At 44.9% G+C, this 14,453-nt stretch overlaps 1 protein-coding gene across 2 annotated transcripts in view; it reads right to left on the bottom strand.

Annotated features, from left to right (window-relative positions):
* Positions 1–14,453, bottom strand: part of igsf21a (immunoglobin superfamily, member 21a) — a 137,849-nt gene that overhangs the window by 84,172 nt on the left and 39,224 nt on the right. For both annotated transcript variants that reach the window (XM_086118168.1, XM_086118169.1), the window contains exon 2: positions 1,349–1,461. In XM_086118168.1, coding sequence (XP_085974294.1) covers positions 1,349–1,461 — 113 coding nt within the window. The remainder of the gene's footprint in view (positions 1–1,348; positions 1,462–14,453) is intronic.

Genomic DNA, 14,453 nt, shown 5'->3' with positions numbered 1-14,453 from the left:
ATTGAGTCCACGTTTCTCAATTTTTTTGCTCTCAAGTCACAGGGAAAAAAAACCAAAGGGTGGCCAAATGAAGCTTTGCATGTCAGGAATCAGGGAGGAGCAAAGTTTAGCCTGTGTTGTTAGCAGAAGAAGCTAAAAAGTAAGTCTTGGCTGCATGTGCAACGTCAGGCACTTTTCCTTGCAGTTTTTAAAAATCATCATCTCTCAGCCATTTATTTTTAAGGGTGATGAGAGATGAATTTGAAATGATATTAAAGTGTTCTGGGATCATACTTTGGGTAATGGGCAATGATAATTTTTTTTACAGGAGGACATCAATTACTGGCAGTTATCGCTATTTGTGGCAGGCCTGGGCTTTATTAACTCTTCAGGCAATATTTTAGGCCGTTAAGTGTAAAAATAAGTCAACCAGTGCTCTGAGTAAAAGGTAAGAACAATCAAACACCCAGTCTCGACTTTAACGACGACATTCGTCTTATTTCACATGAACCGCTCACAAGCCTCATTAAGACGCCTGCTGTTTTGACAAAGATAATCCGTGTTGGTGTTATTGAGGACTTGAAGTCATAAAGGCAAGAATGTGACGCCGCATATCAGCCAGCACACGCGTATTAATTTCATGCAGTGGTTTTACGGCCCAAAATAAACTCCTACAGCCATACGCTGTTGTTTTTTTCTTCTTCTTCTTTTTCTTCTTCTTCTTCGTCTCCCTAACAGAAATTTAATTACTGGCAGCAGTTACGCGGCATAGTAAAGCGCTCGGGACTTTAATAACCGTCGAATCGCCAGCTGTGAACTATTAAGCGACGGCGGCGACAGCCAGGGATGCCTCCCAAGCAGCTGGCCAAAGTAAAAGTCTGAGGTTTGACATAGCAGAGGAACTGGCACACAGGAGACCGACTTCCTATTTCACAGTAAAAGTCCGTATAAAATGCTTCACTCACGCAGAGCCGGGAAAAATTCCAATAAAATCACTTAGTCACATTTGTTAAAACTGTCAGTATGATCTGTTTTACACAAGTAATTACACAAGTATTTTTTTTTTGGGAGGGGGGGACAACAACCAATTCATTTCTTAGCTGTGCTAACATTGGCTTGTTTACAGTGCTAATGCTAGCTTTATATTGCTAATACTATGAGATTGATATATTTTTGGAAGTGATTCAGTTCCTGGTTTGGTCATCGTTTTCCAAAGAAAAAGCAGATGTTTTCAAACGTCTAATTTTATTTGAACGATGGCTCCTGCACACGATTACCGAATTCTTGAAATAGATGTTGATCATTGATCGATTAATCGCTTTAATGTCGACACCTTTAATATTGTCTTGTGAACCGCCGCTGCACTCACCCGATACCAAACGATTTCCCGGAGTCGTCCGTCCGTCTTGAAGTTGCACTTGAGTGTCACGGTCTCACCCACGACCACGGGAGGCAGCGGCTCGATGGTGACAGTCAGATATCCTGCCACGGCACACGCGCAGGAAAGAAAGAAACACATTTTGAGAGCGGATCTTGAACGACAATCGTCACGTGGCCACAAGATGTTCATGGATTTAAAGTGTGTAAAGCGGAAAAACCAGGCGGCTAACGACTTAAATTCCCTCCCATCTGGTAAAAGCAATTTGTGCCGCGCAAATGGCAAGTCAGCCACCTGTGCACAAAGACGTCTCGAGTCATCCTTTCATAATGGGCAAATTGTCGGACGCCAACGGCACTGTTCCTGTGCTTCCTGATGGGTGTAAAGTTCACGCGGGCTGCAAAGAGGATCACGAGTAGTGTAACAGCTTAAATAGTGGACTTCTGTGCGCCTGCCATGAGCTCCATTCATGAGTTCGACTGGTTAGCACGTCTGCCTGACCGTGCAGAGGTACAGGGTTCAATTCTGGCTCCGGCCTTCCTGTGTGGAGTTTGCATGTTCGCAAATTTAGGGTTCGGTGTCTTGCCCGAGGACACTTCGGCAGCGGGGAGTCCAAGGCAGGATTCAAAGCGACGACTTTTCTCAAACTTGAGAAAAGTGATGGATGGGTTTTTTTTGATACTGTGCGTCCGTTCATTTAGTTGCTTGTCAGCGACCTGCAGTCTGAGTGCTCCGCTTTACATTCCAGCTCAGGTCAACGCAAACGAGGCAAAGACAAAAGAACAGAGTGCACAAAGCCACGCATGGGCGTTCCGTAGATCGGCGGCAAGCGCGTCTGTCGCATCGGCGCATCCTTAATGTGCTCATTAAAGGATGTTGATTAAATCCGCGGCGTCGAGGGCTCTTATCTCCGGAGTCAAGTTCAACGGCTAAACCTGAGCTTATCCTCCACACTCGACGCAAAGCCGCAAGTGGAGCAGTCTGGACTCGTTGATCGTCTTGCGTCGGCAGAAAATGTGTTCGTCAAGCATTTCTTGAAGAGTGCTCATTTTTGGTCACAGAGGTGAGTCGTTTACCATTTCTCTATTTGTCATCTGGCCTCAGTGGAGGTCTGTGGCACAGGTGGCAAAGGGGCCAAAATTCACGGAACCTTCTGTGGCAAGATCAGCTATGGATTTTTTTCTTTGTATTTGTATATTATGGACAGCTTTGTCTTCAATCCTCATGGTAAAGTCATGGTAAGTCAGTGGGATCGCGGCGGACAGGGAGCGCCCAACAGAGATCATTGGTTGCCGATGGACATTTACACCTTCTATTCCATTTTATTTTTACAAACCCTAACTGTCCTCTTGTCTACTTTTCACCGAATCAAAATAGTAGAAGTATCGGCGTCTACGACCGCGCATTTCATCCGCAATATTGCACAGTCATACCTCGGCCACAATCCGTTCCACAAGGATGTTCTAAAACAGATTTGTTCGAAAGAAGAAACCACGCTCTCTTAAAAAAAAAAATCTTTATTGAACACATTGGTTCAATTGGTTCAAATGAACAATTGGCACAAATTGGTGCCGTTGTTAAATCCAGCTTCTTTCACCTTAGACAGCTGGCCAAAATAAAACCTCTCCTCTCACATGAACACTTTGAGATGGTAATTCATGCCTTTGTCACATCCCGGCTCGATTACTGCAATGCCCTTTACTTTGGAGTCAGCCAGTCCTCCATTAAGCGCCTTCAGCTGGTCCAGAATGCCGCCGCTCGCCTCTTGACTGGTACTCGTAAGAGGGAGCACATAACTCCTACTCTGGCATCCCTTCACTGGCTCCCCATTCATTTTAGAGTTATTTTCAAGATCCTCTTATTTGTTTTCAAATCTCTGAATAATCTCGCGCCACCGTACCTCTCTGAGCTCATCCGCCACTACACACCTGCCCGGCGCCTCAGGTCTGTGGACCAGACTTTATTAGAAGTACCAAGAACTAAACTGAGGCTCAGAGGGGATCGAGCCTTTTCTGTTGCTGGTCCCTCTCTCTGGAATGACCTCCCACTAAACATTAGGCAAGCCTCCTCGCTGCCCATCTTCAAAACCCTCCTCTGCTCTATAAATACTGTTGACTTGACTTGACTTGACAATGGAAAGTTGCACGAGGAAACGTCACTTCCTCATCTACCGGAAGAAGCGTCACTTCCTTGTGTAAGGAAGCCGAGAGGAGTCAAGTGACGCATTCATGTGCGCTCAGTTTGTTCGAGAACCAAAATTCGGTCGCCATCCGAGGCATAAAACACTCGAAATTTTTGGTCTAAAAACGATTTGATCGAGAACAGCGACGTTCGAAAACTGAGGTTTTGACTATATTGTGAAATGTATAACTTTGTCACAGGGCTAATCAATATTTGGCAGAATTATGCTTATAAAGGCGACATTTTCAATGTGGGTCGTTCTCTATTGTATATCAGGAGAATGTGCTATACTTGAGATATGGGAGCGTATATACTGGGGTACAATACTTTAAAGGTCTAGTGGTTTCCTCATGCTGGCGCGGTAGAGCATTATGAGCCATTCGGTCCAACGTCAAGGGTGGGGTGTGTAGGGGGGGCGGTAATTTTGCCAGTGGAGGAAACAGCGCAGGAAAGGATGGGGGGTTTTCAAAAGAGCAAATTGCACGGGTGATGCACTCGTCAAGGCGCTTCACATCCGCAGGAGTCGCAGCGGTTTGCAGGCTGCTGTGCGCCAGCTCGCTCTTCCCACGCAAGCCAATCGCGGTCACGTCATGAATTTCACGCGCTGTAATTGCCCCGCTGTTGCCAAACGAGCCGTGTCTCCCGTTGCGCCCGGACAAAAACGGGGCACCGTGTGCGGAGGACAAGCTGCACCAAAGGTCATGCTTTCCCATTAGTTTTCCTCGCAATTAGAGCATGAACAAGGGCAACATTTGTCTTTTTTTTTTTTTAATCCAGAGGACAGTGTTTAAGCAACAGCACTGAAACACCAGTCCGCACTAGTCGTGTATCGGTGTAAGGTGCGGTCATGCAGATGGCGGGCGATCGACGGATGGACGGCGCCAGTTGCAACAACACCGAAATTGCAAATTAGTAGTGTAGCTAAAGAGACACTAAGAGAAAATACACTTGGACCAAAGTCCATTTGTAGGGTCCGGAGTGGTCAACAAAGAGTGTGAGGTTTTTTAATTGGCACATATTAGAAGCTCTCAGGCCTCCGGCTTGTTTCCGAGGGAACAACATCATGTAATTAGGGCTCCATGCTCTTTTTTTTTTTTGTACCATTAATAATAGCAATTTGCCGAGATGTGCGGGGACAAACAAAAGACATCCGCCGACGGAGCGCCTCCGAAATGTGTCGGTTGCTGCGGGCCGCTGTGATGTATGACCGTCATTGTTACAACCTGAGAGGAAAATAAAGGCTTCATTGGTGTCCGTTCGTCATCACTCGTACACGTGAGCTCAATTAAGTTTCACACCGTGTTCAAATTGTGAGTTACCTGTACATTTTCTTTCCTTGAGTGTACATCATGTTTAAAATCAGTGCTCAAAAGCCGAAAGCCTTCTTTTTGTGTGAGGATGAGAAGTTCAATTTAACATTCATCTGTCAATGTACAACCGGGCATCGCAATATTAAGAACAGTAATCCAAAGGCATTGATTTGGCAGGTGTTCTTGAAAAGTCATCGAGGTTAAAAAAAGACTTTACTTTGTTTTCCAGCCCAATCCGGATGATTTACAGCGGTTAATGGCAAGCATGAGCCACAAGAGCGGTGGAGAGCGCCCGTTTCCATCCGCCGCTACAGCAATCAGCAACTTCTCAGCCTGAATGGCTTCAGGCCTATTGTGTCATTGATGACAAGTGTAGCACACACTCGGAGATATCCAACATGGAGCCAAAGGCCTTTCGTTGCGACACACACCAAGCCGCAAGACAACCAAGGGCTTCTTTTATCCCTTAGTTTTTCTTGTTCACTCTCTTCACCTCACCCGATCTCAGCCTTTCACCACAAAGCAGCACAAATGAATGTTGGATGTGAAAATTCACATCCCGGTCTTGAAAAGTCCCGATTGCAGTGGTTCTCAAATGTCGCCACAGCACACTCGTCGTGGAGCAATAAGGAGAATGTATTGCTCAAACAGATATCGAAGGCATACGCAAATCATATTTTTTAGATGGAACAACCTGCATTTATGTTCAAAGTTACTTTCAGAGCAAAAATTGCAGATGAACATTACGGGCGCTACTTTTGAGTCTGGCGCAAAGTGCAGTTTTACTCTCGTCGCGGGTGGCATTTTATTTCTTTTCATATTTTTCCAGAAGGACGTAGGCAGAAATGAGCATTTGCGCCACTGTGGCAGTGAACACACCCGACTTGATTCGCGAGCAGCTCCTCTCATTACCTTTAAAGTTAGCAAAGGAGAGTCATGCGGTCTCCCTGGCGGAAGCAAAACAGACCTACTGGAGTCCATGCAGATCCATGCGTGCCAAGTACATTTATAAGGAACTGTAGGAAGATCCCCACTTGCGGATGATGTAAAGTTGACCGCTGCGACGTGGCCACTTGGACACTGCCCATAAAGTTCCATCAGGAAACTTGAATGGTGCACAGATGAGCCCAATTCCAATCGATACAAATGTTTCACATCGAATATAAATCGCAATAAACCTATTCAAATGTCACCTTTTTCCACCTCATCTACAAATGCCCTGGCGGATCTGTCCCTTTAAAAAAAAAAGAAAATCCAAAAGTTATGATTTTTTTTTTAACGCACAGATTGCTAGCATACATATTAGAATACATTCATGCATTTTAATGACATTTATGCAGGAGATGGGTTTGCATTTGGATCCAATCCAAATTAGAATTGATTTGATCGTCTGCCAGTTTCACAACTACAAGCAGTACAAGTAACTACGAGCCATAAATCCCAGATAATTACTCCGCATAAATCAAAATCCATTAAGGATGCCAGATGAGTCTTTGATCTCTGAAAGCTTTTAAAAAAAAAAAAGGACCACACACACACACACACAGCCAAACGAGGTGAGACAACAAGGCAAGGTTCAGGGAAGTGGCCTCGGGAAAACCCGAGCCGTAGACATTTCACGGCCACGGTATCCAGCGGGGAGATAAGACATGAATCCACAAGCTGTCCAGGATCGCCAATGTGAGGAGGATAAATGCGTCGTTACCTCGTGGCTGTGTTTCCTCTGGAGAGTTGTAAAAACTTATATAATCAGGGCAGAAGGCGGGAGGCGCCAACGCAAGACGCAAAGAGCAACACTGTTGCCACTGAAGCTTCTCAAGGCCTCTGCTGAATTTTAAACATGAAACTACCCTAAAAGGATGATGTCGAGGCCCCGTTTTGCATTTTCCGATGGCCTTTTGACGCTTTGTTGGCGACGCTCATTCAAAACGATGGAGTGGCCTGGAGTAAGAGAAATGAGCATGGACGTACCTGTCCCGATTTATTATCCTGGAAAATTCTAATTTGGTGGTCATTGTGCAGCTCCTTCTGGTGTCTATGGCGTGGCCATTTGGGGGCAGTATAATACAGACATACAGATAAACACGAAGCCGATCAAAACCCCACAGTGAGGAGCAGTAATATTAGTTATTCTTTACAGAGGATAAAGAAAACATGACTGTGAGTATTATTATCGATAGTATTATATTTGCTAGCCCGTTTATGCTTTATCTCATTAAGTGAGCATTCAGCTAATTGCCCTTAGGGCAACATTGTTTTCAATACACAACATGCCATTCTGTGTTTCATTTATTTAGACAGTAAATGTTCAACGGTGAGTGACAATAAAGCCTCTTAATTTTCTTATTACTGATAAACAAAAATGTTTCTACACAGCGGCTTGTATTTCCAGAACCTCATTCACAGGTTTATTGAGGCACAAATTGTTGTCGGTTCTGAGGAACACAGCTTACGGGAATAACCTTGGGCAACGAACCCAATGCTGCTTCACCGAGACATGATCAGATCACATGTACCCGGCACCCCTGTTAAATTGTCATCAAGCTCGTGAAGCTTTCAAAAGCGATTGCTTTTTAAGCCATTATTTCCACACAGACATGGGTTTTGTACTACCTTACCGGTTTCATCGTGCATGTTTATTATTCATTGATTTCCGTTTAGATGGCATAAAAAGTATCATTTTGACATATTTGGGCGGATTCTATGGGGGGAAAAAAAATGCTGTAATTGCATCCCTCCTGTCAGTCATGTAGAAACAACTCAGCCATCTGGCTTCTTAGTAAGTGCATTTCAAAAACATCTTGTCATCCTCAACTGCGGGATGAATCGTGACTCATAAATATCCACGCCGCCACTTGAAGGTCGGGTGGAGATGAGGGGGAAGAGTTGGGGGAGGCATTTCTCAACCAATGATGACAAATTTGTCATTTTCGATACTGAGACGACAGTCAATCAGAGAACAGAGTGGCTGTATTAGCCACGCCCACGGCACCGCACTGTTACATTTCATGTCAGAGAGACGGTAAAATCATGAATAACAAGCTTCTTCGAAAGCACTTCACACTGACATTAATACAACGAAAGTCAAGGCAAAGTATCACTCGTGTAAAAACAGCAAATAACAATCGGGTCGTGCCAGAACTGGTCCGTTCGGCTCGGACGCGTTGGTGGTTTTCCTTGTATATCAAAGTGGCGACACCTGTGCAGCGAGAACAAAAAACACGCTCCCCACCAAATCCTCCTCATTTCATACCATTCGCCAAATAAAGCAATCTTCCAAACAGCAGTTGATCTTGTTTTTCACTGCTCTACATTCTAATTTGCGTAAAAGCCTGCTTGTAGTGCAGTCATTGTTTTACACGTAAATGCCATTTGGGATACACTGGCAAAGAAGCATATAATTCCAAGCTGTGTCCGTATGTTATCGTCACCTTTGCTTCCCTATTTATAAAGTGTCCGCTTGTATTTACCAAGGCGACGTTCCGGTGCGTCTTCTAATAAGCGATACAAGTCTGGGGTAGCATATTAACAAAGGGTCTCCGAAGCAGCAAGTTGTCGTGGTAACGCGGAGAGGGGACGGAGTACCTCGGCCCATCGCTGTTTGTGCATTCATCACGTGAAGCTTCGGACTAGCACGGGTCACGAGCGCTGGCGGAAAACGAGGGAGGGCGGCGTGGAGAAAATGGCCGCTCTGAATGTAAAAATTCAGCAAGGGTGAAGTCAGACACCGCGTTTCTCTTGCGGAACATTCAACGCCTTTTGGAGCTAAAAGCCGTAGAGCTTGGCGTGATACAAAAGAGAGGAGAGGCTCCCTCCAGCTTGCAGTTCATACTGGCGGCTTGTCACAGGTCCAGTGTGTGTAAGTGTGTCCCAAGTCTTAGCCATCTAGTTTCAATTGCTAGTCATAAGTCAAGTCAACATCATCGCACATGAGCCACTTTGCACACAGTACCTGCACGAACGCACGTCACTTGTGCTCATGCACTCACAATTTAAAAAAAAAATGAATGGTTCAAAACGAGTGTCTGTTTTGTCTATTTTCTTCTGAATCAATCTGTCACATTTTGCGTGGTGGTAGTCAGAGTAGGACCCCAAAAAGCAGGAAGGCAGGGGGGAGCAGGGTGGATTGACCAAAATGTATTCAACAAAAAATACACACAGGAGTACAATGGAAAAAACACTAAGTCAAAGGACTCAAAAAAGGTCTCAAACAAAACTATAACAGGAAACAAAACATGACAGGAGCACACGTATACTCACAGCTCACAATGACCTAACCAAGAACTAAATACAAGCTAAGTGACGAGACAACGAGAAACACCTGGACAAGACACAGAGGGTTGAGGGAGCTAATTGGTTACACACGAGGAACACTGATAACGAACGAGAACAGGTGGCGAAAAAAGGGCACATGAGGAATCAAAACCAAACGTAACCAGACCGAAACATAACACAAACCATTGAACAACATGACGGGTAGTTATTGTTTACCCGCTACCGATTAGCAAAACCATTTTGTTCACCTAGCTTACATGTCTTTGTGGGTATTATAGTGACAGATAAACTAGATGTCGGAGTTGTTGTCCTTTGCCTTGCAGATTATTTTTTCCCAATTTTATCCAAAACACAATCTTTGATGAAACATTAAACCATTTTCCATGCTCCGTCGATACTCCTTCATGACATAGCCTCTGCGCTCTGTGTCACAGCATACTTGCTAGCGCTATGTAAAAAAATAAAATAAAAATCTTTCGAAGATCAAACAAGAGGCACACCATCATGAAACTTGCAGTTTGTCAAGTCTAAGTCAAGTCGTGTCAAAGTTTCACCAGCTTTAGCCATTACAGTCGTCCCATGTCCTACAATTGCTGATTTGAGTCAAGTCCCCCCCACACACCCTCTGCTATTTGGTACGACCGAGTCCGAATGTTATCATACTGACACAAACCTCACACAACTCACAGGTACGGTGGCAACAGACTCTCAAAAGGCGCATATTAAATAAAGTGTGGCGTAAAGGGCGAGAGCCCAAGGACAGGACACATTTTTTAATTGAATGTCACCATCATTTCGTTCTATTGCCTGGTGACCTGAAGGAGCTCTCTTTTGACTCTCACAGCTGCCCTTGAGCAAGGCATGTCCTCATGTCCCGACAGGCTTTGTGAAATCTAATTCAAGCTTTCATGGTGCTTGTTTTACATCGTTTCATCTCAAGGTTTTCTTTGGCCAATCATGAGCCTCACTGATTTGGAATGGTACAACTGTTAACAAGATGGTCAAGCCGATGGAGATCAAATGTCAGCTTGATAGATAGGTAGGAGGTCTAAGAGGGCATTTTCTTTGGAAATATAACATTTGATTTGAAAGGAGAAGCCACAGAGCAAAGTTACTCGATGCTTGTGTGCCTTGAGATACAAGTTTATTCCGTGAAAACGCTCTTAACTTAAAACGCAGTCTTATGTCACTCTGTGACAAATGAATGGCCATTGTCCTGCTTTTTTCTGGTGTGCTGGCCTTGTCCACATGCAGATGGATGTACTTGTTCTTGACGTCCCATTAAGCGAGCAGACTAAAAAGATAACTACCGGTATGTGGTTCTTTTAAAGGCCACGGTGTAATGACATTTTTTTTATTGACGTCGATTAAGAGCTTGAAACCTCTGTTTTGAAAAATTGTTCAATCATTGCATATTGTAATACAAATCGGTGCAATACAATCAATGTGAAACAATTTGTTTCAAAGTCAATCAGTGCACATTCGACCGAGATTTTTTTTTTTTGGCTGTGATGCTTGTTCTCTGCTCCAAATTTGCAGCACTTACAGTAGATGTCTTAATTGTGGCCTGATGTGACCTCCAGCACTAGTTTTGAAACTTCCTGGCAACCGCGACTTCATGTCTGGCTCAAAGCTACCTGGACCCTGACAACATGCACCTACTGGGCCAACAATTTGGCCCCCGGACAAGCCCAGTGCCGGGGGCCATGATCCGTCTTTGGCTATGACATCAAATGGACCTTACGGGTACGCAGGATTTCCATCATAATTCGGCAGCCAAGCACAGCGGTAAGAATGAAACTCTGGCTCCCATTTATCAGCACTGTGGCCAGGATTAAAGTCCTGCCAGCGCCCTCACCCCCCGCTGCTTGCATCACCGGCCCACTACAGACATGCTTTGTTTCAGCTGCTTTTGGACCTCCCCGGCCTCTCAAGATGCACGCTTCAATGGAGTCGCCCGCGGTTTCCGAGCCACGTTGCGGCAAAAGAGGCATCAGAGTCCTCTGCGGCGAGTCACCTCTGTGAAAAAAAAAAAGCGCTGGCATGATAAGGAGTCAAGTAAAGCCTCCTTTTGCCGAGCACTCAACCTTTACCATTAAAACAAAGGAGAAAGAGGATGGACATGCCCAAACCCGATTACATGCTTGAGAGGGCTTTGGCGTGCTGATTAAAATAATGAAATAAGGTCAAAAACATCTGAGAGAGATTTGTGGCACTGCCAAGCTTTTGCTTTTTTGCGGTGACCTCGTCACATGATGTAACCAGCGGAAGTTGACACATCATCAGGGATGGTCAAATGGTCGAATTTGCTGGGATTTGGTAAGGAGTGGAAAAAGTCAACCTGTTGACGTAAAATATAAAAAATTAAAAAAAACATTTAATCTCACCATAACTTCCACTTTTTTGATGATTTTCATGCTTGTGAAATGAGAAAGCCAAAGGCTAAGCTAAACATTTTTTACCAGGTCTCCCCTTTGAATTACACTAGTCAATTAGTTTGCATATCTGTGCATGTGGTGCATGCAGCGGACACATAGCCAAACACAAATGCTCTCAGAGGGTTCAGTCGCCTAAGTCACAACAGAGCCGTCCGTTTTTTGTGTCCATGCTGAGTGTACGCTTGATTGATTTCAAATGCGTGTCTGGCACTCACCGGATCCTGCGTCACCAACTGTGTTTGTAATTTATTCATTCATCAAACCTGTACTTTCACCTTTCTGGATTGCGAAGGTATTTTTTTTCAAGCACAGAAGAACCTTTCGTCCAAATGACAAACATCCCGCCGGGCACCGAGGCCTCAAACACCCACACGGCAATCCAGGAAGTCCTGGACCATACAGCTCGGATAGTCCTGTTCAAAGTCAATCTGCGTCAATTATCTTTCATGTCAAATGTAATTGACAGACATATATTGTTACTCCTCCGCTTGTTTGCTCCGCGCTTACGTTTTACAACCATGCTGGCGCTGTGTGGTGGCGTTGCAAACATTTCTCTAATGAAATATTAGCACATTAGAGCGATGAGGAAAGCCGTACCGGATTCCGTTTCCTTGATTGACGTTAGGGAAAATGAACGATCGTTTATGTTTTTTGGTTATTTTTAATGGAGTGGGAGAAGGCATGATTAATTAATTAACATAACAATCCATTCCACAGAATCAACCCAATTGTCAGTCACTTAATTGAACATTATTCCCAACGGGCAGAATGGTAATTCCCATGGAACAAACGATAGCAGCACTCTTGAATTCTCTGGAACGATTGCTAATGATGCAATCTTTTTTAAAAATTATATTTACTGTAAACTGAAGGAAGAAGATGTGATTATGCAATCGATTTGCAAAATATCTTTCCAATTCCTAATCATTCAAGCAAATATCATGCCCAACTCAAGAAAGGTTGCCATGTTCCAGTCCAGACAAAACCTCAACAGACCTATGAATTCTTGAGAAGCCATCTTTGAACACTTGAGCATTCGTCAGTACCCGATGTGAGTCGCTTTTTTTGTTCGTCTTCTGACAAAGTCAAACTTTTTTCACAATTGATGCAAGATTGTGAAATATACCCGTCAATGTCAGCTGCAAAGCATAGCTGCAGCTGAACCGGGCTTGATAACGCAGATAAAACGTGTTCTGATTGAACTTGAAAAGATATTCCATCCATCCATCCATTTTCCGAACCGCTTAATCCTCACTGGGGTCGCGGGGGGTGCTGGAGCCTATCCCAGTCGTCTTCGGGCAGTAGGCGGGGGACACCCTGAACCAGTTGCCAGCCAATCGCAGGACACACAGAGTCGAACAACCATGCACGCGCACACTCACACCTAGGGACAATTTAGAGTGTTCAATCAGCCTGCCATGCATGTTTTTGGAACGTGGGAGGAAACCGGAGCACCCGGAGAAAACCCACACAGGAGAACATGCAAACTCCACACAGGGAGGCCGGAGCTGGAATTGAACCCGGTACCTCTGCAGTGTGAAGCCGACGTGCTAACCACCGGACTACCGGACCGCCTGAAAAGATATTGTATTTAGCTAATGACAGGTTTTGGGCATTTGTCACCGTTGGTGTTGTTTCCCCGTGTGGCCACATTCACATTGCTCACTCGGACACGCGCGCCGTGTCCTGTGGCGATTTCCTATTAGTCGGCCTGTGACGCTGCTGGAAATGAACTATTAGTGGGGCTTAGAGGTCATGAAAGAGGTGGAAGAATCTAAAGAGAATCTAAAGTGTTTTTAGCTCAGAGGCTGGCTGATTATTGGAAAGTCAATGGGGTTTTACTCCCAGAGGAACAGCTTTTGTATCCCAATATCTTCCGTTTTCATCGTTTGGGATTATACTTAAACAGTTCTGTAGTAACTTTAGTTTTCAGCAACCAGCTATTTAGTATATTTGAGTAAATTCTACCTTGCGAGACTGAACCTATATTTTGTCACTTTATCAACATGTTTTTGGGAGAGAAAAAAAAATCACGACTGTGGTGGTCGAAAATGGCAGAAAATGACTTTTACATTAGCCGTAAAAGCGCAAAAACCAAGAGCATATTTCCCACATCTCTCCAATTCAATCACTCCCGCCACGGGCATTACGCTCCTCAGTCGTTTTGTCTGACTGTGCACTTTTATGTGCTTTAGCGGCTTTTCTGCTTCCACCATTTTTAACCGTAGGGAGCTGATGCTTTTCCAAAGTGGCTTGCGGAAGTCATCGGCAGGCGGACGCATCCTATCACCATTTGCAGGTTCGGCTAAGGAAGCGGGAACCATTGGTATTCACAGCCGTCCCTCCATTTTGGATGGCACTCCGAGCGAGGATGCAGCCAAGTGCAACTCTGACACATGCGCCACCCACCCAGAAACACCCCCCCCCCCACCCCCACCTCCATCACCAACCTCCACTGCTAAAAGAGCTACTGTGTTAATTGGGCCAAACTGCATTCGGGAAGGGAGGGGATATTTATCGTAAGCAGGCATAGATGGATCACATCTGGCAGGTTCAGGGACCAAAGACCACGTATGCTAGCCAGCATCTTCGTCCCTGGTCACAGCAGCCTAATGAAAAAATCACCATGTGCGCTCCCAATGTAACTCTGCGCTACGCGGGGCTACCTCCTGTGTTCACAGTTTACCTTTACAACTCTTGGGGAGGAATACAAATTGGCCCAAACCACACAGACAGTTACCTTGCCATTGGAGAGTTTCCAACAGTCTATTTGTACATTTGGGAGAATCGCCTTCCAGATTAATAGAGGGGATTGGCAGGGAATGAAGTGAGCTCAGAACATTCCTAGATTTACATTTGACGGACATGTCCCTAAACACAAACGCGGTTGGC

This window comes from Hippocampus guttulatus, chromosome 8, assembly GCF_054856545.1.
Source record: "Hippocampus guttulatus isolate MCC_2025c chromosome 8, RoL_Hgut_1.0, whole genome shotgun sequence".
Lineage (NCBI taxonomy): Eukaryota > Metazoa > Chordata > Actinopteri > Syngnathiformes > Syngnathidae > Hippocampus > Hippocampus guttulatus.
The sequence above is the reverse complement of the archived record's forward strand: the minus strand, read 5'-3'. Positions and strand labels throughout refer to the sequence as shown.